The sequence below is a fragment of the Oncorhynchus clarkii genome, chromosome 22, assembly GCF_045791955.1.
Source record: "Oncorhynchus clarkii lewisi isolate Uvic-CL-2024 chromosome 22, UVic_Ocla_1.0, whole genome shotgun sequence".
Classification (NCBI taxonomy): domain Eukaryota; kingdom Metazoa; phylum Chordata; class Actinopteri; order Salmoniformes; family Salmonidae; genus Oncorhynchus; species Oncorhynchus clarkii.
In genome coordinates this window covers 8,313,794-8,336,340 of record NC_092168.1, presented here as the reverse complement: position 1 = coordinate 8,336,340, position 22,547 = coordinate 8,313,794, and the positions used below count along the sequence as shown (strand labels likewise).

The 22,547-nt window shown below is 41.3% G+C and overlaps 1 protein-coding gene across 2 annotated transcripts in view; it reads left to right on the top strand.

Annotated features, from left to right (window-relative positions):
- The first annotated feature begins 207 nt into the window (after positions 1-207).
- LOC139380278 (sodium channel protein type 2 subunit alpha-like) overlaps positions 208-22,547 on the top strand; it is a 43,276-nt gene continuing 20,936 nt past the window's right edge. Inside the window, exons 1-11 of one of the 2 annotated variants that reach the window (XM_071122840.1) lie at positions 208-425; positions 9,708-10,021; positions 11,587-11,705; positions 11,942-12,031; positions 12,129-12,257; positions 13,065-13,156; positions 15,389-15,652; positions 16,143-16,206; positions 16,422-16,563; positions 20,080-20,286; positions 21,440-21,718. In XM_071122840.1, coding sequence (XP_070978941.1) covers positions 9,761-10,021; positions 11,587-11,705; positions 11,942-12,031; positions 12,129-12,257; positions 13,065-13,156; positions 15,389-15,652; positions 16,143-16,206; positions 16,422-16,563; positions 20,080-20,286; positions 21,440-21,718 — 1,647 coding nt within the window. In that variant the 5' untranslated portion in view covers positions 208-425; positions 9,708-9,760. The remainder of the gene's footprint in view (positions 426-9,707; positions 10,022-11,586; positions 11,706-11,941; positions 12,032-12,128; positions 12,258-13,064; positions 13,157-15,388; positions 15,653-16,142; positions 16,207-16,421; positions 16,564-20,079; positions 20,287-21,439; positions 21,719-22,547) is intronic. The other variant, XM_071122839.1, reaches the window with a different exon arrangement.

The window sequence follows — 22,547 nt, the reverse complement described above, 5'->3', positions numbered from 1 at the left end:
CCAAAGATGACTAACACTTTTTGAATGTTCTTCAATGTGTTACAGTAGGTATGCCTACAAATAATCACAATTTCAGTGATACTAAACTGTAGGCTGTCCATTATCTCTTCCCGATATCCACGACCACAGACAGACATTATTTTTGATCACGCACACAACCCCGACTCTCTGCCGTCATTAGTACCCGGTAACAACCGGAAGCGCAACAGAATGCTCTGAACAAGACGACTGTGGCAACAAGTTAATCACGCTCTCCTGTGATTTTTTTTTGTCCATCTCTGGGAAATACTAAATCGAAAGAAGAAAACACATTTGACTTAGTCAAGTATACACATGTGTCCTTCAATCACCTTACTCGGGAGAAAGCAACATCAAGGCGTGCCTAGCGATTATTGTCTTTACCTGCCTTGGATGAAAAACGAATGGTAAGTATAGGGGATGGGAAAGGATGCTCTAGGGCTTCCCAAAGTTGGGAAATGATTGCGTAATTTAAATAAATCTCTCAAAAATATGTATTTCTACCATCTTGAATGTCTCAGGTGAAAACGGAGTGGGGGCTGTCTCTGTTTTTCAAAAGTGAAGCATTGCAAGGCTGATGGAAACATATGGGTAAAGAAGATGCCTGGAGGGCCCTGATACAATAATGATCCGTTATTGGTAACATAATATTCCACGATGTGTAACCTATAGCTGACCTATTCAAATAATTATGATAGGCCTTATTATATACTCAGATAATGTAGTTTAGGCTAATCCGTACTATGGGCATCTTGTCATTTTGACAGGGGATTACCAGATTTTACAGATCTGTATTTTATTAATCTTAAAAAACAGGTTATAAAGGTAATTATTGTTGGGTGAAATAAGCTCTTTAGCAGATAATACTATGATCCTGCTAGTTATTACAGATTTGTGTGATCAAACCTTATTCTTATAATGTCAATGGATCAAACCCTGGATCAGGCATGAGATATAAGGGGAAAGGGAAAGGGGATACCTAGTCAGTTGTCCTACTGAATGTATTCAGCTGAAATGTGTCTTTCCGCATTTAACCCAAACCCTCTAACCTCTGAAAACATTGTTCTTTCGGCATGTCCAATCTCCCATAGAGAATATAGTTCAACACAAAATATAATGCGCCCTACTGTAGCCTAGTTTAACCTTGTTAGGGCGGATATATGAATCGAATGTTATTGATCACTGTGATCATAATAGTGTCCCGTCTGCTGCTGCAGTATTGTTTCAGCTGACCCATCAATAGTGTTTATAATTGGGTGCCACTTCCAGGTATTCCAACCTGTTAGATTAATGTCAACAGAGTGGCAATAAGGCTAGCGACGTTGGAACAGACGGACAAATAGCCTACTGTAGCCAACACTTCATCACCTGGGACTAGATAGGCTGTAATATGATTATTGCCATATAAAGACTATGCGAATTGAACATATACCAGTAAAGAAAGATTTTACTTTATCCCACGAGCAAAACATGTTTGTATGCATTTATCTGCGACATAGGCCTGTCATAACTCTTCCATATACATATATTTATAGGCTATACATCGTAATCAGTCTGTTTAAAGTCATCACAATGTATAGGTAGGTCTACATTATTTATAGTGTCGCCGACGCGCTAAATTGTCACACTTCTCTAATCATTCTACAATTTAGCCCATTTTTTTTCTTCAGAAAAATCGAGGCGTGATGCAAGCAGTGGTTGTGGGCGCTTGGCTATAGCCTACTGTCGTGTATGTGAATGGGAAGGGTGGCTTGAGGGTGTTGGTTCTACCAGACTCGCTGGGCAGGGCGGAGAATTTGCTATGAGAGCGCCTTCTCCATGGAAATAATTGAAGCCTCCAATATGGCGACAGCAGTTGAACCCCCTTCGTACGTCATATCTACCATTGATAAGGTAACTTGTTTGATGCCCTCCTGTATCATCGCATGCGGCCACATTCATATTCATATCCAACATATTAGCCTAATCAAGTCATTCATTTTCGAATGTATCCGTACACCTTGCTCCTTTTCTGTTGTGTGGACATATCTCTATATACTTTCCCTCAGCGCGCCTCTCAGGGTGGACCTTCTTATGGACGAGACGCAGAAATGCATAAACATACAGAAGTCAGTCCGCTAGATGCGTGTCAAGGTTGTGGCAATAGTCAAGCAGATGTCATAAATGTGTCAATTATTGGCTGCCGGTATAAATACGATATTAGTCATACATTCTCAATACTCATCTGTTTGATTGGTTAAGTTAACATATATGTAAGCTATTTTACCTCAATCATTTAGTGTTGCTTGCTGTTTGGAGCTGATATAGAACGTTGCTTTTGTACCATTTCGTTGGGGTAGTCGGCAAAACAACAATTCCTAGCGCTTTTAAAGTCCTATCTCAACTTTCCTAAATCATATCATACATTTGCCTGCATGCGTAACCCAGGTCAACATGCATATTTTGTCATGAAATTGAACATGATTTAAAGTTGGCTAAGTGATATATCCCTAAGGCAAGTATGATTTGAATAGTTAGTTAGACTGCATAATTGTGTACACTCTTATGTGAGTAATGCCATAAACGTTAGATTTCTCCCTCTTGGGCATATCTCTTTTGAAATAATGGAGGATAAATCAGTGCCATTCACACTAGTAGACACTCTGGAGGGAGGATATCACGCATTTCTGATAGACCCACTGGCATTTCTGCGTTTAGTCTAGTGCGGTTAACCTTTGAGCACCATGGACAGCAGCACATGCGCGAAAAGTAGGACTACCCGGTAGAATCCGTCAATCAACAGCACTCGTCCACGAAAGAGAGGTCGAGCAAGTAGCCTTAGTTGCTCTGTTAGACTGATTTGGGATTGTATATTTTGACAACAGACTGAGCTACTCAAATTGGACTTTCAATGTGGTTTATGATCGGCTACAGTAGGAAATATGCAGATACTATGAAATACCTAAATGTTTTTGCCTACACAACAAGCTACTAAAACGTCATAATGCATGGGAATTATGTTTGAAATAATCTATGCTATATCATGTCTATAGCCGTGGGCTACTTCCCTCCCTGGAGGTCACAGTACATTTTTCAAGTAAGAAGACTAAAACACTTTAGCCTGAGTGCCCGTCTCTTGCTAACTCCTTATCAGCAATGACAATTGTCCATGATAATTCCATAATGTGTTGACAAGAGAGAAAAAACATACCAGCACTTAGGCTAAAAAAGCACATTGAGACCAGTAGCTTACCATGGGGTTTCTGTCAACTCCATGTGAAAGAGGATAACCTGATTGAATTAATGAAACATGGAGGGGAAGGCTGGGGGTGTAGGTCACTGAGGTCAAGGCCCCTCCTCAGTTTTTGTTGATGAACAGGACAGGGCTAATATGCATGGTGAAAGATAGAGAAAACAAAAGGGGTGTCATTTGAGGTCAGTGAACGATAAAGGAGACAAATGAGTTGCCATTTTTGCTGGCCTCCTCGTGGTCTTGATGTCAAGGCAACAGCTTGCAGATGAAGAAAAATATCTGAAGCACGTTAGCAGCTCATAGTTGTGTGCAATAGATACTAGAGGCCTACATGAAACACTGGTTTCAAGTTCTAAGTTTTAATGTCACAGGCACAAGTCCAGTGAAATGCCTTTCTTGACAGCTCTAAACCCAACAATGCAGTAATCAATAGCAATGTAATATTACAAATAACATAAGGTAGAACAAAAACACACAAGAAATAAGAACACGAGAAAGTAAGTAAGCATACTATATACAGGGTCAGTCAGTTCCAGTAGCATATTTACAATGGGCAGGGATAGTGGAGTGATAGAGGTAGATATGTACAGCTGAAGTCAGAAGTTTACATACACCTTAGCCAAATACATTTAAACTCAGTTTTTCACAATTCCTGACATTTAATCCTAGTAAACATTCCCTGTCTTAGGTCAATTAGGATCACCACTTTATTTTAAGAACCTGAAATGTCAGAATAATAGTAGAGAGAATGATTTATTTCAGCTTTTATTTCTTTCATCACATTCCCAGTGGGTCAGATGTTTACATTCACTCAATTAGTATTTGGTAGCATTGCCTTTAAATTGTTTAACTTGAGTCAAACATTTTGGATAGCCTTCCTCAAACTTCCCACAAATAAGTCGGCCACCTTGCTCGCACATGCTTTTTCAGATCTGCCCACAAATTTTCTATGTGATTGAAGTCAGGGCTTTGTGATGGCCACTCCAATACCTTGACTTTGTTGTCCTTAAGCCATTTTGCCACAACTTTGGAAGTATGCTTGGGGTCATTGTCCATTTGGAAGACCCATTTGCCACCAAGCTTTAACTGATGTCTTGAGATGTTGCTTCAATATATCCACATCATTTTACTTCCTCATGATGCCATCTATTTTGTGAAGTGCACCAGTCCCTCCTGCAGCAAAACACCCCCACAACATGATGCTGCCACCCCCATGCTTCACAGTTGGAATGGTGTTCTTTGGCTTGCAAGCCTCACCTTTTCCCACAAAAAATAACATTAGTCATTATGGGCAAACAGTTCTATTTTTATTTCAACAGACCAGAGGGCATTTATCCAAAAAGTACGACCTTTGTCCCCATGTGCAATTGCAAACCGTAGTCTGGCATTTTTATGGCGGTTTTGGAGCGACCTTTCAGGTTATGTCGATATAGGACTCGTTTTTACTGTGGATATAGATACTTTTGTATCTGTTTCCTCCAGCATCTTCACAAGGTGCTTTGCTGTTGTTCTGTGATTGATTTGCACTTTTCGCACCAAAGTACTTTAATCTGTAGGAGACCGAATGCGTCTCCTTCCTGAGCGGTATGACAGTTACGTGATCCCGTGGTGTTTATACTTGCATACTATTGTTTGTACAGATAAATGTGGTACCTTCAGGTGTTTGGAAATTGCTCCCAAGGATGAACCAGACTTGTGGAGGTCTACAATTTTTTCTGGGGTCTTGGCAGATTTCTTTTGATTTTCCCATGATGTCAGGCAAAGAGGCACTGAGTTTGAAGGTAGGCCTTGAAAAACAAGCTGTTTAAAGGCACAGTCAACTTAGTGTATGTATACCTCTGACCCACTGTCTGTAAACAATTGTTGGAAACATTACTTGTGTTATGCATAAAGTAGATGTCCTAACCCGACTTTCCAAAACTATAGAAATGTGTGGAGTGGTTAAAAAACAAGTTTTAATGACTCCAACCTATGTGTATGTAAACTTCCAACTTCAACTGTATAGGGGTAAGGTGACTAGACTAAATGATAAACAGAGTAGCAGCAGTGTATATGTTGATTGTATGTGAGTGCGTGTGTGTAGAGTCAGTATAAATGTACGTGCATGTTATGTGTATGTGAGCAAATGATGGAGTGAGTGTTTGTGTGAGTTAGAGTGTCAGTGTGCATGAGTGTATTGGGCCCTGTGAGTGTACATAGACTGCAAAAATACAAATAAAATACAAGGATCAACTCAGAGAGTCTGTGTAGCCATTTTGTTAGCTATTTAGCAGTATTATGGCTTGGGGTTAGAAGCTGTTCAGGAACCTTTTGGTGTCAGACTTGATGCACCGGTACCGCTTGCCATACGGAAGCGGAGTCTATGGGTTGGGTGGCTGGAGTCTTTATTGACTTTCCGGGCCTTCTTTTCACACTGCATGATTTGGAGGTGCTGGATTTTGATATTTGGAATTTTATTAGAATCCCAATTAGCTGATAGCAGGGAGCACGGCCCCTGATGTCCTGGGCTGTCTGCATCACCATCTGTAGTGCCATGCGATCTAGGGAGGTGCTATCCTGTAGACCATGACCAGCTCCTTTGTCTTACTGACGTTGAGGGAGAGGTTGTTGTCCTGGCACCACATTGCCAGGTCACTGACCTCCTCCCTGTAGGCTGTCTCATCATCGCCGGTGATCAGGCCTATCACCGTCGCGTTGTCAGCAAACTTTTAACCTTTTTTATTTAACCTTTATTTAACTAGGCAAGTCAGTTAAGAACAACTTATTATTTACAATGACAGCCTACCCCAGCCAAACCCTAACCCGGAAGATGCTGGGTCATTTGTGTTCCGCCCTATGGGACACCCAATCACGGCCGGTTGTGATACAGCCTGGAATCAAACCAGGGTTTGTAGTGATGCCTCTAGCACTGAGATGCAGTACATTAGACATCTGCGCCACTCGGGAGCCCTACTTGAGGATGGTGTTGGAGTCGTGCGTGGCCACGTAGTCATGGGTGAACAGGGAGTACAGGAGAGGACAAAGCACACACCTCTGTGGGGCCCCCGTGTTGAGGGTCAGCATGGCGGAGATGATGTTGCCTACCCTCACCACCTGGGATCAGCCCGTCAGGAAGTCCAGTATCCAGTTGCAGATGTTCAGTCCCAGAGTCCTAAGCTTGGTGATGTGCTTGGAGGGGACAATGATGTTGAACGCTGAGCTGTAGTCAATAAACAGCATTCTCACAAAGGTAATCCTCTTACCTAGGTGGGTGAGGGCAGTGTCGAGTGCAATTAAGATTGTGTCATTTATGGATCTGTTGGGACGGTATGCAAATTTGAGTGGTGTCTGGGATGATGGAGTTGATGTGTGCCATAACCAGCCTCTCAAAACACTTCATGATTCCAGATGTGAGTGCTACAGAGCGGTAGACATTGTGGCATGAAGCCTTATCGTTCTTGGGAACTCGAATGATGGTGGCCATCTGTTTATGCTGCCTATGTTTGGTTGCCAGTCGCTTCAGTATTTATTTTGGCTCACAAATTAAGTCTAATCACTAGTCAGTATTTACAGTATGTCAATAAACATAGATTTGAGGAGTTAACCCAGGACATAGCCTACCCAACAGAAATTCTTCAACCGCTGCCAACAGTCACCATGTTTTCGCTGGATACAGTTTGGCCACACACCTGCGGTCACATCTGACTGTAAGATACGTTTGACTGAATCCCTTCTAGTTGACATCTTGTATCAAGTCTATTATCTGTTTATTATCTTAATGCACATTGAGTTTGATGTACCAAGGTTATAGGAATAATGACCTTATGTTATATTGTGTTGAATGAGTTGTCGTGTTATATGGAGATACTGTAGCGTACAGTATGAATGATTGTGCCCGTTCTTTTTGTTGTTGTCTTGTAGTTGGATTGTGACCAAACGTTTACCTGTATTCTCTGGTAGAAGCAATCTAAAAATAAATGGAAGTCTAAACAGCTTGTAGTAGGTCTGATGGAGAGGCCTACCTCCCTGAGCCTAGAGAAAGGTTAGTACCAGGATTATAGCATGACTCCAACCTGGTACCTCAGTGATTACTTTGGAAAGTGGGGATTGCTCCCAGATACCATTGAAGCCAGGAAGTTCTTTTTTTTTACATCACGGAGCATTCTCACCTATATACCTTTTGGGAAGTGGTGCACGTATAAAAGATCAAATGATTCATACAGACATTTACGTTCATCTTTAAATCAATTTGGGGGGATTTTGTTTGTCGAGCAAGGTACCCACTGGGCCAAAAACTAGTTGAATCAACGTTGTTTCCACGTCATTTCAACCAAAACATTCAATGTGATGACATTGAATCAACGTTGTTTCCACATCATTTCAACCAAAACATTCAATGTGATGACATTGAATCAACGTTGTTTCCACGTCATTTCAACCAAAACATTCAATGTGATGACATTGAATCAACGTTGTTTCCACATCATTTCAACCAAAACATTCAATGTGATGACATTGAATCAACGTTGTTTCCACATCATTTCAACCAAAACATTCAATGTGATGACGTTGAATCAACGTGGAAAACTGATTGGATTTGTAAAAAAGTGATCAACGTAAAAAAAGATTTCAGGAATGTTTGTCTTTTTTTTCCCACCCAACTTTGAACCTAAAACCAATTACATGGTGAAGGTGTGTGTTTATCTTTACGTTGAAGTCATGTTAATTGACAACTCAATCAAAGACAAATCAAAACTAGATGTTCAACTGATGTCTGTGCCCAGTGGGAAAACTCTAAGGTTTAAACACTTAACTTTAGACACTTAACATAAAAAGACTCTAAACTAATAGAAAATATTGGCTATACTACATAGATTAGTCATTCATCCGTGTTTTAATGTGACATTTATATTTTTATAGCCAACAATATAAAATATTTAATTCTGAATAATTGGTTCTATTATTCAGAATGCAGGTGTCAGCTCTTCATTGTACTCTTTTCATGACTGCTTCTACTTGTGTATGTGCTCTGCTCCTTCCGTGCATGCACTCATACCCGTAAAGGCAACTATAAAGGTTGCCTTTTGTCTTCGGAGTCAACATGTCAGATGCATTAAGGAGGAATTCTAGATAAGCTACTGTAGCTGAATTTGATACACAGCTACAACTGGCCAATTCTGTACAGATAAACTAAGCCATTTCCTAATGACTTCTTCCATTTAATGAAGGGAAATTAGATGTGGCTTCTAGCCATTAAAGGGAATAGAAGATGTGTGAGTAGTATAGAGTACTAATGCTGATGACACGCACTTATGAGAACGTTCCGAATTCAGGTTCATATGAATTAGCATTTGTGTGTAGCTGGCTGAAAAGTCAAACTAGTCAACCACAGATGTGCTATTAAGGTATTTATATTATAGTGTATTATGCTGCCTTAGGCAGGATTTGCTATTCTGTTACATGTAACAAATCATTCATATTCACAACCCACAACCTAAATATGGGGTGATATAACCTAATGCCATAGCAGAGCACAAATATACCTCAAACAGAGGTTACAACGACTACATCCGTTTCACTAAATTCCTCAATGGGGTTTTACCATGTTGACATATTGATGTGATTTATATTCAATCCAATCCAGCATTGACCAATGTGTTAGTGATTGATTTCTTGGATCTGTCAAGACAAACCATGGACTTATTTTATGACACTATTGCACTATAAAGCCTATGACATAGAAGATAAAGCTGAGGCCTCTCCACAGCGGGACAGATGCAGAGGGGAGCCCTAGTAAAAGGGATGCTCGATATTGCCCTTGCAGTGTCCCTGTGCATCATCTTACTACTCTCTGAGCCTATTTGGAACATCTGCCTCTCCCTATGTAATTTCTTTACTCATTTTAAGGTGGAAACTCTGGGCTCGGAACGAAACCATGCCTTCTAGCTGTTGTCGGTAGGATTGGCTCTGGAGCAGAGAGTAATGGGTTAAACTAGAAGCCTGTATTATATGGCAAGTCTGATTTCATTATTGCCAGGTAGTTGCTGTGGATTAAAGAGCGAAGTCAGGTCTCCCTAGGCTGATAATGGATTGCTACTTGTCCTCTGTGGGATCCACAGGCAGATCTCCCTCCACTCATGGGCTTGTTTTTTTTTTTAAGTAAAGCAATAGGTGTGAAGAATAGACTGTAAAGTACCTCGTATTGATTGTTATACTGCCAAAGAGATGCGGTATGGAAAGCATTTCTGTTTCCCTTTGTCACTGGTATCCGTGTGACATTGGATGATTGTGAGTGTAAGATTATATCGGAAGAATATTGTCCAAGTCACTGTGTTCTGCACTCATGCAGGTTGCACATTTCCTTCAGTAGAAATGTTTCGGAGGTTTTATGTAGTTTTTTGGATATCCATGCCTCAGGAGTTGATACAGAGTCACTACACTTGCCTCTAACTGGAGCTTCTCCCTCTTGTTTCTCCAGTCCTTTCTATTGAAGGAGGCTAGCCGGTCACTCTGAATGTGCAGGATGAAAAGATGGCACAGCTGCTTGTACCTCCAGGACCAGACAGCTTCCGGCTGTTTTGTCGTGAGTCCCTTGATGCCATCGAGAGGCGGATCGCTGAGGAGAACGCCAAGAAATCCAAGGGGAAGCCCAATGACGATGGCGACAACGGACCCAAGCCCAGCAGTGACCTGGAGGCAGGCAAATCACTGCCACTCATATACGGGGACATTCCTAAAGGATTGGTGTCCACACCACTGGAGGACCTGGACACCTTCTACAGCAACCAGAAAGTGAGTTGGATCGGTCTTCACAAAGAGCTGGGCTTTGAAACCAAGGAAGGGGGTGTTTGAAGGAGTTGTGAAGGGTTATGGCAGTCTTGGAAAGCATAGACACACAGTTGTCTGTAACGTTGCATAACGGATGTAGTAGCTTATGTTTTTTGGATACCGTAGACCTCAACTTTGGATCTGCATAATATTTTGAGCAGAGGGTTTATGTTGATGCATACTCCTGTCTATCCAGTCATGTGTACAGTGTGCCGTGCTGTGAGAGATCTCTGGGTCGGGCACTGTGATGCTGTGACACCCAGAGTTGTCGTAGCACAGGCTTTCTCTGTTTTCAGATCCAGGTTCAGTTGTTATTGTGTAGGTCAGGTGATGGAGCACGCTGTCATCCAACCAGAGCCTTTGTATTCAAGGTGACAGGCAAGCAAGGATCGATAGGGATACCATCTGACAATTTCAGGGAAGACATTTTACCACACCACAGAGTAGGGCTGGGCAATATGGCCAAAATATCATATCCCGATATAGGTCATTTCATATCCCGATAACGATACATATCACGATATACACATTTTCTGTAAATTCAATGAATAAATAGTTTATATAAAATGACCACATGTACAGGCCTATTTATTATTACATTTTAAATTATACTCAAAAAATAAAAGGTATTTGCATTTGGTACCTTGGGTCGAGTGTTGGCACCAACTCACGAAACCCCCGTTTCCCAACCGTATAAATTGGGGCCATGTCTTTGCAGATGTAAGTTGTAACGGCTGCTGTTCTCTCCTTCCATCTTCCTAATTCTTTGCCATGTGGTGTGCCGAGGGCAAAGCCTCTTGCAACGTCTGAGTCGGGGGTTTGTTTTGAGCACTCGACTACTTTTTGGGGTCTCATCCGTAGACACTCTCCATACTGTTTCACATGATTCTTGCGTAGGTGGTAAAAGAGGTTAGTGGTGTTTGAGCCTCTTTTCGTGACCGGCCTGCGGCATATTTTGCAGAGGGCTTTTTTTCTGGTATATTTTGCAGAGGGAGGTTTTCTGGTCCATGTCAGACTTTTCGTACCCAAACCACGTCCATCCGACCGACATAACCCCTCTTTTAGGTACAGTCTCCGTGCTCTGTGTCACGTTCTCCTCCATGTTTGTTTGTGTTGAAAATTTCCTTCCACGTGGCACGTGTGTAAGAATGCAAAGCGACGTCCAGTTAACGGAAAATATTGCCGTAAAGAGTGTGATTTGCGACCCAATTAAATAAATGATAGAGCATAATATGAAACGATAGACGTTTATATATCGAGATATATATATATATATATATATATATATATATATATATATATATATACATATCGCCCAGGCCTTACCACAGAGTATCACTGTGCTCTCTACCACAGAGTATCACTTCTCAAAGAGAAAAATGTATAATTCACATATTTTTGTTTAGTGAATAGTTCATTTCCATCACTCCTAACTGACCAGGAATATGTGTTAACAGTCTCATGGGGTCTCTCTCTCTCTCTCTCTCTCTCTCTCTCTCTCTCTCTCTCTCTCTCTCTCTCTCACACAGACCTTTATAGTATTGAACCAAGGGAAGGCCATCTTCCGCTTCAACGCCACTCCTGCCTTGTATGTCTTAAGCCCCTTCAACCCTCTTAGAAGAATATCAATTAAGGTTTTGGTTCACTCATATCCTTTCATTGCCATTTTTTTTTCTCATTTTTTTTTTATAGGTCAAATTAAATCTATATCCTATATCCCATGTCTTTATCCTAGTAATTAGTGCAATATAGTGATTTGTGTACTGATATGTGGTCACTTGATACGTTCTATGGCCGATGTCAGGCGTTGTATCGTATGTCATGTGTAAGCAACATTGAATTAACCCGTCTGGACAGTTCAGTTTCCTTGACAACTGCCTCCACATTGTTCAGCATGGTAATCATGTTCACCATCCTTACCAACTGTGCGTTTATGACCCTGAGTCAGCCCCCGGACTGGGCAAAGAATATAGAGTAAGTCATCCTCTTACCCCCAAAAATCGACATGCATCCACAATACACATCCACAATGATCTATGTCGACTAACCAGTCCCCTTTTGTTTCCAACAGGTACACATTTACTGGAATTTATACATTTGAGTCTCTTATAAAAATATTGGCAAGGGGCTTCTGTGTCGGGAAGTTCACTTTTCTACGAGACCCATGGAACTGGTTGGATTTCTGTGTCATTGTCATGGCGTAAGTATTCACACGCTTTCCTGTTATGAGCTGAAACAGGAGACTGTATCCTGCGTGCCTAGCTGTATGATGTAACTAGTGGCAACACTATGCACTAATGTTCAGTCTGTAAAGTTCTCACGACAAACCCACTTCTACACTACAAGTCATTTTGCCTATTTCTACTAACAGCTACCTGACTTCACTACCATTTGTTTTTGCTGCTTGAGGCAGAGGAGTTACAAGTATTGGGTAACTGACCATGTAGTTTAGTACATTGATTCTGTTTGTTGTTCAGGGGCAACAAGTCCCCTTAGTTTATTCTTTGTGTTGCTAGTGTATTAATTGTTGGAGCATACACAAGACAACAGTTGTTTTGCAATACTGTTTTGGAATGGTTGCACGTCTTTGTAAGTACAAATACCATGCAGACATGAGGAATATCGAGGCACTTCTCAGTCTAACCTTAGCTTGGCTAGTGTCCTTCCTCAGACTCCTCACACCTATTGTCTATCCCACCATGTAATGGTGTTTGAGGGGTTTAGGGACGTTGCCACGTGACATGAATGTATTTTCTCCTGAACTACACAAGCTCTATTGTAATTGTGAATTTTCCTGCAGGTATGTAACAGAGTTTGTAAAAACTAGGCAATGTTTCAGCTCTTCGCACTTTCAGAGTACTGAGAGCTTTGAAAACTATTTCAGTTATCCCAGGTAAGGAGTGCCTGCTGCCAGCTGTCAGCCAGACCCTTCCTTGTGTGATGTTTCCTCCGACTGCTCTTTGTTGTCCTGTCATGGCGTCTGTGTGCGACTTCCCTTTTATTACAGATATGTCACATCGTTTGTGGACCTGGGCAACGTGTCAGCACTGAGAACGTTCAGGGTTCTCCGAGCACTGAAAACGATATCGGTCATCCCAGGTGAGAGCCAGGTTAAGGGACAAGGTTTCGGGGCCAAAGGGTTACTACACCTTTACACTTTTCTTTAGGTTTGCCTCTCATGCTGCCAGTAAAAGCAGAAATCTGAAGCAGTTCATTTAAAATGGAAAAAGGATTTCTTGCTTTTTTAGACTATTTCATTTATTGATTTGTTCATTTTTATTGAACAGCCTTGGGTGTCTAGTCGATTTTGTTTGCATGGGACTTTGTTTAAATCCAGCTTTAATTGTGTTTGTGGTGCTGTCCAGCTCTTCTCTTCTTCCTTCACTGTTTGGGATGGTTGCTTGTCAGTGTTCTCCCTGACTGGTGTTTGTCTTCATTCAACTGTTCCTGTTCAGTGAAGACAGACTGTGTTTTGGTCTGGTAAGGGTGGGTCATATGTCAGAGCTGATTGTGACATATGCCCCTTCCCCACAGACATGCATGCTTTTGTTATTATACCCTACGACATATTTTCTGATCCAAACTCTTGGTACGGTGTATAACACACAGGTATAATATCTACTACAACAAATGTCAATTTGTGGCCAGAACTGCCTGGCCATTAGAACAACTATGCTCCTCAGCTTATTTGTTTTCTTAATCAACCGTAGAGCAACCAGGGACTTAATTTGAAGCTACATTGTGTGCTATAAACATATTACCGGGATTTGGATCTTAGTCAGAAAATATGATGTGCTTATCATGGCTCATATAATTCTAGTGGAGAAAATAACGTTATATAACAGATTAAACATTCTTATGGTGTAAGACCACCAATTGAGACAGTAGAATGTGTCACTGCACTGCCAGCGTACCATTCTTTGACAATTGAGGAGCTTCTTTCAAAAACGCTATATATCCATTTTCAAAAATGTTGGTAAATGTGCTTTTATTAAGAACGTATGACAGAGGTTGGTGTGTTTTTTTCACTATCTAATCATGGCATGGGGTTGTTCAATGACAGACATGTATTTTTTTTTAAAAATCTATCGCTTGATGGTTTCATTTTAGAGAGACAAATAATCATGTTTTTTTGCAAAACGCTATACACTGAGTGTAAAAAACATTAAGGACACCTGCTCTTTCCATGACATAGACTGACCAGGTGAACCCAAGTGAAAGCTATGATCCCTTATTGATGTCTCTTGTTAAATCCACTTCAATCAGTGTAGATGAAGGGGAGGAGACAGGTTAAAGAAGGATTTTTAAGCCTTGAAACAATTGAGACATTGATTGTGTATGGGTGCCATTCAGAGGGTGAATGGGCAAGGCACAAGATTTAAGTGCCTTTGAACAGAGTATGGTAGTAGGTGCCAGGTGCACCGATTTGTGTCAAGAACTGCAAAGCTGCTGCGTTTTTCACGCTCAACAGTTTCCCGTGTGTATCAACAATGCTCCACCGCCCAAGGGACATCCAGCCAACTTGACACAACTTTGGGAAGCAATGGAGTCAACAAGGGCCAGCATCCCTGTGGAACGCTTTTGACACCTTGTAGAGTCCATGCCCCGACAAAATTGAGGCTGTTCTGAGGGCAAAAAGGGAGAGAGGGGGTGCAACTCAATATTAAGAAGGTGTCCTTAATGTTTTGTACACTCAGTGTATATCCGCCTCCCTCTCAGAGAAACAAATAGAACTGCTAGGGTTTTTACACAGTCCAAAGTAACAAATAACATGTTTTTTTAAATGAAGGACTGTACAAGTGATACATTTGTGACATCAATATAAAACAAATCAATACAGTCATACAACATCTGCATGTAAATCATTGACATGTAATATTTTAGCTATTTATCCAGAGAGACTCACAGTTAGGTAATTGATCTTAAGATAGCTAGGTGACACTACTGCATACGGTCAAATACACTGTATACAAACATTCCATTCCAGCTAAACAACGGAAATATAGCGTTTAGGAAAAAATACAACACATTTTAACACACATCTAGAAATCTATGAATAAAAAAAATCTGAGAACAGTCATATTTTACACACATATTAAGCAATCATTTCTAGTGAAAAAAAAAAAACACAAAATGAAAAATGTGTGGATTTTGCGTTTTGGAAATAAACTCTTTTGGACACCTCCACACGGTTTGTTTTAAAACATATGAGCAACGGAGATGACGTTTCATGCTGTGATGTTCACATTGTATACAAATGACACTTCTTCTTTGCATACACTGTATAAGACTCCTATGCGAATAACAGTGAGGTTCTGTCGTGTCCTGCAGGCCTCAAGACCATTGTGGGAGCGCTGATCCAGTCAGTGAAGAAACTGTCAGACGTGATGATCCTCACTGTATTCTGCCTAAGTGTCTTTGCCCTAGTAGGGCTGCAGCTGTTTATGGGCAATTTAAGAAACAAATGTTTAAGGATCCGTCCTAACTCAACCAACCTCTTGAATGATACATTGGACTTTAATGGGAAGGAGTATAATGATGGGGACTTTAACGAGACCGTCCCGTTCAACTGGACCAATTACACTAATAATCCTGGTAAGCATGTTTCTTTGGCTTTAGACAGTCATTGGAGGGTGAACGCCATGCTAGTAACCCCGGACCACAGTGAGTGAGTCACAGCTCATTGCTAATAGCCAAACAAGCAGCCCCGGCTGAAGAGCGTAATGAAAAATGACAGGAGAGCTGAGAGTGGTTTGTAAGAGCTTCTGGTGGGAAGTAGTGTGGCTGTTCATCATAACACTGCCGGTTTGTGGATGATACTAGTGGCATGTTTAGCTTGTCAACACGGAGGGCTTTGAGTCACCTCCCAAATGGGGAAAATGGCACCTGGATGGCCATGACACTAGGACCTGGGCAGCCATGGGGTCAAAGGGGAGACAATAGATAAGAGAAAAGGAAAGGGCTTTTCAGGACTAAATCTTTGAACTGTTCACTAGTTACAATGCTGTGATGATGGAGGTGAGAATGAAAATCATTTCTCTTTTTTGCAGTTGACGAAAGATTGACTTGTCTCTTTTTCCTGTAGATAATTATTACTACCTCCCAGGTAAAAGGGATGCTTTGCTTTGTGGAAATGGCAGTGGTGCTGGGTAAGATTGAGCCCACATTACTACCTTTGTGTCTGATTGTCAGGATGCACTATTGATTGTGCTTGCGTTTGTTTGTGTGTGTGCGTGTGCGTACCTGCGTGCGGTCGTGCATGTCTTTGTGCGTTAACATCAAAATAGACTTCACAGGATATTGGGAATGCAGTGATGGTGATTCTGATTCTGTTTGAGTTTCCCAGGCTTGTTGTTTGTTGTAGGCTGTGTCCAGAGGGATTCTGGTGCGTCAAAGCGGGCCGGAACCCAGACTTCGGCTACACCAGCTTTGACACGTTCAGCTGGGCCTTCCTGTCTCTGTTCAGACTGATGACTCAGGACTACTGGGAGAACCTCTACCAGCAGGTCTGTCTCATAGAGATGTACTAGAGAGCTCATCTCCTGTCTTTGCAATGGCCGCTTTTTGTGACAGCTTGGCAAGTGCCATTGAGGGCTATCTCCATTTTAAAGTAGTCCATGTCTTCCTCTTTTACTTCTATGAGTGTATTGGTAGTTTGTACATAGATTGAATAGGTGCATACCACTTACTGTGCTGGAGTGTATCATCTAAACAGGTATAAAGCCAAGGTTGGTGATTAACTGCCACCTGTAATTGAGGAATGTTTGCTCAGGAGTATAATTCATTGGCTTACCCCTTCCGCTGACCAGGATGGAATTTTGTGATCGTTCGTTAATCCATAGCAAGTCCCACCATGTTGACTACTTCAAAATGGTGAAAGCTCTCATTGGAAGCCTGGTGGAACCAGCCTGATTGCCATCCCTTACAGAATTGTGAAGCCAGCGATCAGGCTGGTTCCTCAAGCCTACCTCAAGGGGCGCTACCCTTGCCAAAAAAGGCTTTGGGCCAAGTGCGCCCTCTATCCCAACTCTATGGTCTGTCTGCATTATGACGTGATACTGGGGGCTTTTTTTTACAGGCAAAAGGACTGCTAGTGTTGTTGTTGCATTGGACAGACCCATTTGTGCCAGCTTCTGTGCTCAGTGGAGATCCCTGTGTTCCTGTGCTTCTGACTGCACCTGTGAGGAACACTATGGGCTCTAATTTTGTCTGGTGTTAAACCAACGCCCAGCGCAATTGTCAAATGCATGCTTGTTTGCAATTTCAACCTGTTAAATCCGGGCACTCTTCTATTTTCAAACCATATGCCAGGATTGGTCATTTACCTGTCTTAAATGAGCTTGCATGTGCTAAGATTGGAGGGTTGGCATTATCTAAGGTGTGTCCTTAAAAACGTGGGCCAAAGTGCCAATTTCAGTATGCGCTGCTTGGGATATTTAAGACCAACCGAATACTGGACTTTTAACAATGGATTTTAACAATGGAAGCAAAGCCTATCCATGTGCACATGGCGCAAGTGAGATGAGCTTTTTGTGCCTGTAAACCTCGTATTTAGAAACGTGAAAAACAAATGTTTTTTCCCCATTTAGTTTCATTTCATTAAAAACCAAGCATACACAGTAAAATTGCAAGAGTTAATTCCACTCATATGGAGTCGAATTAAACAACATTTTGGTGTTTATATGGTCCAACCCCCATTTTGTCTTAAAACTACTCTGATCATGGTGTTGATATTGCAGGAGTTAACACGACACTAAATGAATTGACAATCAACTCCAGCAGAGTACATTTCTCTTTCGGTTGACTTCCTTTAAGTAATAAGGGTGTAAAGCCTTATTTGAATATTTCTTAATGTGTCACATTATGGTAGTTTGCAATATAATATTCAATCTCTGTTAGGTCCAATTTGGAGGAAGATATCCGGCACTTTTACATCACCCCTAACTTGCATTTAGAACACCTGTCAGAGTAGGGAAGAGAATACAGTGCATGGAGACTACCAACATCAAACTGGAACAACTATCTCACTAACAGCTGCTATGAATCCAACCACTTACAGATTGGATTAGTTTAGAAAAATGTATGTTTCTGATCTTATCTTAGTGTAGCATCAGATTTTTTAAAAACAATCAATGTACATGTGAAAACACAGGGTTTGGGTCGTGAGACCGCTTTGAAATGAATCTTCATCACCAAAGCTTTCACAGCAAAACAGTGAGTGGACATCCACATTTTATCTATGTAGGCTAATACATTGTTTTCGGCTCCTGTTATTATTTTGGAAGTGCATAAAAAAACTCTCCATCTAGGTTGTATGCCCATAATGGAGCAAAAGATTAGATAATCCGGGGACACTCATATTTAGAAACATTTAAGTTGTTTTTTTCCGTTTAGTTTGATTTAAAAAAAAGCGTACCATACTATAACGAAAACTGCTTCAACAGCAAAGCGTCTGGTGTCTTTATAATTCCCGAGCAGCCTATCCATAAAAGGATTCTAGTCACCAGGCTTTTGCCGACATGCTTTTGTATTATTCACAATTCCCATCGGCATACCTGCAGTGCTCCATTCGGCTTGTATCCATCCCCGTTGTCCGGTTACCAGTTACGTAACCAGCCTCTTGTCCGGTTACCAGATACGTAACCAGCCTCTTGTCCGGTTACCAGATACGTAACCAGCCTCTTGTCCGGTTACCAGTTACGTAACCAACCTCTTGTCCGATTACCAGTTACGTAACCAGCCTCTTGTCCGATTACCAGTTACGTAACCAACCTCTTGTCCGGTTACCAGATACGTAACCAGCCTCTTGTCCGATTACCAGTTACGTAACCAGCCTCTTGTCCGGTTACCAGTTACGTAACCAGCCTCTTGTCCGGTTACCAGATACGTAACCAACCTCTTGTCCGGTTACCAGATACGTAACCAGCCTCTTGTCCGGTTACCAGATACGCTCCTCCAAACGTAGGCTATTCAAATAGTGCTGTCTTATAATGGCAGGCTATATAATGACTAGGCTACATCTTGCTTATTGAGAACATGCCTCGCACATACAACACAATTTACAGGAGCGGAAAGGCCTATACTCATTGAAGCCAACTACAACAATGTTGACTGTCAACACCAACCATATTGAGCAACCACTGGATGTTTAATTTTTTTTTTTTTAATGTTGCTATCCCTTGTTACTGTAACCTATGCTATTTTAAAAAACATTCCGGAAAATTCCGTGTCCCCAGCCGAATTGGAGTTGATAACAACACAAAGACCTGCAGAACTTGAGACAAAAGCATGCAGTAATAAGCCATGGAACACCTTGATTGGCCAGTGAGTGGCCAAGCCCTCGTCACACCTACACCACCGCCAGCAATTGCGCTCAAAATAACGACTGTGAAAACAGCAACAATATTTCTGACACACCCCTGGACATATAACACTACCATCTGTGCTTAGATTTACCAATGAGTTAGGTTTGTTAAAATAGATCCTGGACCTAGTTTGTGACATGTTTAACTTGATGGGTACAGGTTCTCTTGAAAACACAAAGACAGGCATCATTTGCTGTGCGATGAAAATGAGTACATTCTCCCATTACAAAACAGAAATCAAAAAGAAGATTGCCAGTCGCCTGTTCAAACAACCTCCTAATGGAGGGCAGGTACATTTCTGCTCGAGGAAACAGAGATCTGTCGCATCATGACTAAAGCAAAGACACCAGGTCTTTTCGAATGCATTGTTGTCCCTTGAATAGAGAGATCAGCGAAGCATTCTGAGCAAATAATACAGAACAATACACCAGATCAGGTGTGCAATGTCACAGGGTTCATGTGCATGTTCCAAATGGCTTGTTACGTGAGCAGACATTTTATGCATGTTTTATCATGGTCCTTTTAGTGTTCCACTAGCATCCTCTCAATGGAGACATGTTATCCGGGGTGTAATACGAACGACTGGCGATTTACTTGGGAGATATGTTCGAAGAGGTTGTAAGAAATGTGTCACAAGAGGTGATGTTCCTCTTCCAGACCCTGCGGGCTGCTGGGAAGCCGTATATGATCTTCTTTGTGCTGGTCATCTTCCTGGGCTCCTTCTACCTGATCAACCTGATCCTGGCTGTGGTTGCCATGGCGTACGACGAGCAGAACCAGGCCACCATGGAGGAGGCTCAGAAGAAGGAGGAGGAGTTCCAGGCCATGCTGGAGCAGCTGAGAAGACAGCAGGAGGATGCACAGGTACAGGATATCCCCCCATTTCAACTCTAATATGCCAAACATTACAGCACACTCATTAATTACAACAACCATGGAATTCCTTTAATAGTCATTTCCATTGCTGGTGATGTATGAAGAGTTTCATTCCTAAACGCTATATATCCATTATCAGAAATGTAGGTACAACCTTTTGTTTTTTAAAGAAATTGTGAAAGAGATGGGTGTGTTTTTTCCACTATCTAATTGTTCAGTGACAGACATGTATTTGTTTAAAATCTATCGCTTGATGGTTTCATTTCAGAGAGACAAATAATCAAGGTTTTTTTTGTTGCAAAAATGCTAGATATCTGCCTCATTCTCAGAGTAATAAGTAGCACTGATAGGTTTTACACAGTCAAATGTAACAACTAATGGCATTTTTAATAGAGCTGTACAAATTACACATCTGTGACATTAATATTTTAAAACAAATGTTGCAAACATCCAGAGCAACTTACAATACATGCATTCCTCTTAAGATAGCTTGGTAAAACAACCACATATTACAGTCAAATATAGAGGATACGAACATTCCATTCCAGCTAAACAATGGATATACACTGAGTGTACAAAACATGATTTCCATGACATAGGTGAATACAGATGAAAGCTATGATCCCTTATTGATTTGTTTCACTTGTTAAATCCACTTCAATCAGTGTAGATGAAGGGGAGGAGACCGGTTAAAGAAGGATCTTTCAGCCTTGACACAATTGAGACATGGATTTTGTATCTGTGCCATTCAGAGGGTGAATGGGCAAGGCAAAAGATTTACAGTATGTGCCTTTGAACGGGGTATGGTTTGTATCAAGAACTGCAACGCTGCTGAGTTTTTCATGCTCAGCAGTTTTACACATATATGAAGGCACCCATAAACAATCATTTCTCGTGAAAAAACACAAATGTGAAAAAATAATGGATATAGGAGTTTTGGAAATATACTCTTCATATTCTTATTTATCTTAAACGAAAAATGGCCAAGATTTTTTTAAGAATTCAGATAACAAATGTTCAAAGGTATTCAAAGGTAAATGTATTTTAATCTAAATTTAGAAGGCATTTAATAGCCCATTGTGTCTATTTCTCACGTGTTTCCCCTGACGGCCATAGCTTAGGTGTGTTGATTGGTTTACAGGCGGCGGCAACGGTGATGGCGGCTGAGAGTGGGGAGTTCAGTGAGAGAGGGGACCTCACTGAGTCCTCCTCAGAGGCCTCCAAACTCAGCTCCAAGAGCGCCAAAGAGAGGCGCAACAGGCGCAAGAAGAGGAAGCAGAGGGAGGAGGAGGAGAGAGAGGAAAATGACAAGTGTCACAGGTCTGAGTCTGAAAGCAGTATGAAAAAGAGTCACTTCCGCTTCTCCATGGATGCCTCTAACCTGCACAACTATGACATGAGCTGTTCAACACCATACCAGGTCAGGATAATTTAACATACTGCTTTACCCTACCTTTACCTTTGGCTGTCAAAAGCATGTGTGTTCGCTGTATTGGTGAATTGTTGTGCATGCGACACACTCCTTAGTGAATCTATTCATCTCATCATCATTATTATTTTCGGCATTATCAATATCAACGCTACCCTATCATCTCCATTTTCAGCAGCACCGTCATCTTTCAATTGTATTATCATCGTAATCATTATCCTCCTCATCAGCATCCTCCTCATCAGCATCCTCCTCAGCAGAGGCAACAGGATTGTGCTTGTCGTCATTTTCATCATTATCCCCTTCATCGTGCTCTTGCACATTTCCTTGTATATTATCCCTGAGGTCGTCTTCTAGATCAGGTATTCCCAAACTGGGGAATGCACAATGTCGTCGGGGGTATGCCAAATAAATAAAAATAAATTCTTCTTCACATTTTCAAACAGTACATTTATATTTTCCAACAGGGCTATACATTTGGAGGTTTTTTTCCCGCCTGAGTACCCTCATTTCACTGCCAAAAATAAAATTAAACCATCTACTGTTCAGCGAAATAACAACACAATGTCAAATACAGGTAGCCTAGTCAAATAATGAACATCCAATCACATTAACCGTTACTCTCTCGCGGGAAACCTTCACTCTTGCGCAGACATTTAGAAACGAAACATGACAATTTGAAAAATAAGCCACGGGAATTTTTTTAAGCGAGAATAAAAACATCTTTAGAGTAGTAAGACGTATAAAAGCAACAGATACCATTAAGAAGAATGGGCTAGAAGCGTCTTATATGGTGAGCTACTTAGTGGCTAGGACAGGC